Genomic DNA, 4,717 nt, shown 5'->3' with positions numbered 1-4,717 from the left:
TAGCATCTAAGATGTTGAAAATCTTAACAAGAAAAAAAAAAGATTTATTTGTTGTCATAAATTGAATAAGGACTAAATATTGGTTATACTCAAAACCACCCATGATTTTCTTCATCTCTTCCAACTTTATTGGGTGGATAAATTCATTGGAAAACTTTCTATCATTGTTAGTTTTGGCAAAGTTATCTAATTATCTAGCACCACCACTAACTGTAACCAAAGAATTAGGATTTTAAAGTTTCTGGAAATTCATTGAAACAACATCTCACACAATTCTTTTTTTTTTTTTTTTCCCTCAAAGACACCTGAGACCCATTCTTCACATAAAAGTATTACATCATTCTTTTCACACCTAATTTACAGCCTTTCAATACAACCACAACCCTGAACAATCATTGCTTGTTTTCAATGAGAATATCACCAGAATGAATTAACCTAATTTTTATTGAATATTTGTAAATCTTTCCCTCCCTACTTACACAGGTCTGCAATCAAAAAATTATTTCACATTCATTGGGTGAAAATGATCAATTTGTACTTTATGATTTCAAAAATTACAAAGACATCCTCCTATCATGCACGATTTCTTCACAAGATCGATCATTGCATTTTACCACTATGCCCGAATTTAACTATTGTCTTTTATTATTACTATTAATTGTCAGATTTAAATAAACTATAATAGTATAACTAATAGACATAATTTTTAAAAAATAAGCAACTGGCAATGTTTAGACTGCTTCAGCTACATAGAGAACTGTGTGAATCACTGTAGCTTCAGTCAACTGCAAACTGAGGAGAGAAGGCTATGCTTTACAAGATCACATTCCTTAGGTTAAAACACATTTTTTATTTCAGTTATTTCCTCATACCTTTGTTCAATATGTATTTGCTACAACCATGATCTTATTGTATTATATGTTACAATACAATGCTTTAATGATATTATGTTATGCATTGAGATGGTAAATCAAATATCTGCTGTTAAAAATGTCCTCCTCTCTTTTCCTTAGAGGCTTCCACATCATTTAAGCAAGGATGCCTTTTAGAAGATGTGCAGCAAGCCCAGATAACTTTTGTTATATTTGTGGAAAGTCTATGACAAAAAAACATCAATGAAACATGGAATTTGTCAAAAAAATCTTCCAGGGCTACTTCTGTGTGAAACAGGAGACAAAGATAAGTGAGCTCCTCACAAGGCCTGCTAAATTTGTGCTGAAGACCTAAGACAATGAACAAAATGTACAAAGAAGTTTTTTTTTGTTTTGGGGTTCTAATGATGTGGAGAGAGCCTAGAAAATCACAGTAATGTGATGACTGTTACTTTTGCTAATGTAAAGTGAAGGGACACAATTCAAAGGCTCCAGTCTTAAATCCAAGAATCTTTTAGCTCCTCATGCATCATTCTATTGGCATCATAACCATGAAAAAAAGAATTTGTTCCTTACTTGCGCAAGAAAATAATTTGGTTTATTATCCTTATTTTCTACTTGTTTCAGTCATTAGACTGGAACCATGCTGGGGCATCACCTTGAAGAATTTTTAGTTCGATGAATCGACCCCCAGTACTTAATTTTTTTTAAGCCTTACTTATTCTATTGGTCTCTTTTGCCAAACCACTAAGTTACAGGGACGTAAACAAACCAACACTGGTTGTCAAGTGGTGGTGGTGAGACACACACACATGATGGGCTTCTTTCAGCTTCCATCTACCAAATCCACTCACAAGATTTTGGTTGCTCCAAAGCTATAGTAGAAGACACTTGCTCAAGGTGCCATGTAGTGGGAGCGAACCTAGAACCATGTGGCTAGGAAGCAAGCTTCTTAGCACACAGATCCATCAGGACTAATAGGAAAGTTTGACAAGTTACAGCTCTGATGAATGGAAACTCTTTATTGACTCTTCAAAGAAGTGTTTTAAAGCTGTTCTACTACATAATGATAATAAATATGCCTCTGTTCCTGTTAAGCACTTGGTGATCATGAAGGAAACATGAAAATTTAGTGTCTCCCTGAATCAAGATTAAATATAAGGATCACAACTGGATGATTTGCAATGACTTGAAAATAATTTGTGTGTTGCATGGACAACAGCTAGGCTACACAAAATTTCCTTGTTTCTTGTGTGAATGGGGTAGTAGAGCCAGGTACCCCCATTGGTTGAAAAAAGAATAGCCAAGTAGGTATATGCTTATGCCAGGAACAAAGAATATCCTTCAAGAAAGTATGGTTGATCCAAAAAGGGTTATTTTGCCTCCTCTACATATAAAACTGGGTCTCATGAAGCAATTCATAAAATATTTGCCTCAAGATGGAGAGGACTTCAAGTACTTAGCAACTTTCCTGCTTTACCAGGTGCTATGGTTGAAGAGGATATATTTGTAGGACCAAATATAAAGAATCTCATCAAAGATGACCATTTTGAAAACTCTCTTAGTGATTCTGAAAAAGATGCAAGGATTAGTTTTAAAGATGTGAAGAACTTCTTAGGTAATCACAAGGATCCAAACTACAAAGACATAGTAGGAAGAATGCTGGGAAAAGTTCAAAGCCTTAGGATGTAAAATAAGTATTAACCTCTTTGATACCAACCCGCCTGAAACCACCTCTGGCTCTATAATACAAATGTGTTGTTTTCAAAAGTTCTGAATTAAAATCTTCCTCTAAACCTTAATCACAATATATGTTCCTAACATTAGCTTAATGATAACTAAGTTATTTTACTAAATTCTTTGTTATATTTAAAATTGATTGAAAGAAACACAAGGCATCTCAACAGAAATATGGTAACAAAAGGGTTAAAGTTCATTTCCTACATGCCCATTTGGATTTCTTTCTGGAAAATCTTGGAGATGTAAGGATTTTGAGGTGCTGAATCTAAAAAATGAACAAACCATTGTAAAAATCTATTTTCTCACCTTTCAATTGCATTTGTGCCTTTATATTTTGCTAAATAAGGTATCAAATTCATCTTTATTACTTTCATTTTGTCCTATCAATGTGGATTTACCTACAAATTATGATATATTTTATCATTAAATTGATAGAAAACCTTAGGTAAAACCAAAGAGCATTTTTGATATTTCCAGTCAGCACCACAAAAATATATAAAGTAACATTCAATTATCAAAACAATTTTCTCAAAAAGTCCCATTTTTGCAAACCCATGTTATCAAAAGATTTCAGCTAATCCCTTAAAAAATTACTGAATGTTAAACCAAATCCCTACTAAGCATCTATTTCTTTAAAAACAAAATGTAGATCTACAACTTCCAAAACAATGTCTCATCCTGATTTACTCCATCAGTTTCCTATTTCGCAACTAATTTTCCCATCGCAAGTATTCCTCCTGTCTTCCTTTTATTTCACTCCTGTTGTTTTTATCAACATAAGAATGATTCTGTTGGAAACATGGAATACTCCACTTGCCACTGCAATTTTGAAGTACTTTTTCTGTTGTTTGTTTTAAATAAGTCTCATTGATTGCAGACCACCATCAGTTACATGCCGTTTAGAAGGGAGGGGCAATATTTTCTTGTTATGTATAGTGATAGTTTTTTGGGGTTTTTTTTTGCTGTTGAAGGAGATAACATTAACTCCATTGGATTCATGCCTGTTACTAATGGGAACACACTTGATGGCACTACTTACTCACTATTCAATGGTGCACCCTCGGTTTACAAAAATCTTCCTGCAATACAAATTAGTGCCCACCCAGAATATTCTGAGGCAGCCCCAGACACCAAAAATCTAGTGATGGGCATGATTGGACTGTCAGTCTTTGTTCATAGGAGTGGTAGAGAAGGTTAGGGAGGTGCTTGCTTAGAAGAAAAAGTGTAGGGAACAAAACCAAATCTTGTGGTAATCCCCAGTTTCACATGGGTCAGAAAGGGTTCCAATTGCACATCTTGCAAAAGTCTTGTCTGACAAGAAGTCATCAGTTCAAGAATCAAGAGACAAAAGTAAACGATGGGCGGGCAGTGTTTCCAGATTTGCTTGTTAAACATCGCCTTGTTGTTGCTTTTGAAATTAGCAAATCCGACAATCACCAAATTTGTTGAGGACGAGACCCATTGATGAGTGATGTAAGTGAATGTATAAGTTGATGGTAGCAGGAAAACATGCAGGGTGAAGAATTTCTGAGCGTCAGCGTCAGACGGAAAAGCACAGTATAATATAAGCAATGAACCGTCGTTAAACTGTACTTATAGGAGGATAGTGTGCACGTTTGAACTCATTAATTAACCAATGGTAGGAGTTAATACATATACATATCTATTGGATAAGAGTAAGAGAGAAAGAGAGGGAGAAAAGATACAGAAAGTTAATTAGAGTTAACTCCCTTATAAGACATAACCAATATGGCGCTTCCTCCCAAACTTGATACTTCGGCTGCTACTAAGGTAAATAGTCCTTATAATATATTATTATAATTTACAAACAATTGCAACTTCTCTACATCGTACAATACCTTCGTTATTTATTTCAACTCGAAATTATCCTGTTTTATTTTATACTTAACTTTTCTTGTAGTTAACTCCGAAGCATATGTATCTAATGTCAACAAAGTTGTTGCTATCTTCAGAAAATATAGGGCAATATTAAATCTACGTTATACATACATAGTATTAATAAAATAAATGGAATAAAAGATTTTATTTAGTACGACACATGTTTTGACTTATACATTTTGTATAATTGGCAAGACTTCCTTTTG

The 4,717-nt window shown here is 34.0% G+C and overlaps 1 protein-coding gene across 1 annotated transcript in view; it reads left to right on the top strand.

Annotated features, from left to right (window-relative positions):
• Positions 1 to 4,321: 4,321 nt before the first annotated feature.
• Positions 4,322 to 4,717, top strand: part of LOC106882416 (intraflagellar transport protein 46 homolog) — a 23,678-nt gene continuing 23,282 nt past the window's right edge. Inside the window, exon 1 of the mRNA XM_014933091.2 lies at positions 4,322 to 4,403. Coding sequence (XP_014788577.1) covers positions 4,362 to 4,403 — 42 coding nt within the window. The 5' untranslated portion in view covers positions 4,322 to 4,361. The remainder of the gene's footprint in view (positions 4,404 to 4,717) is intronic.

Source organism: Octopus bimaculoides, chromosome 10 (assembly GCF_001194135.2).
Source record: "Octopus bimaculoides isolate UCB-OBI-ISO-001 chromosome 10, ASM119413v2, whole genome shotgun sequence".
Lineage (NCBI taxonomy): Eukaryota > Metazoa > Mollusca > Cephalopoda > Octopoda > Octopodidae > Octopus > Octopus bimaculoides.
Note: the sequence above shows the minus strand (reverse complement) of the source record. Positions and strands in the feature narration are given on the sequence as shown.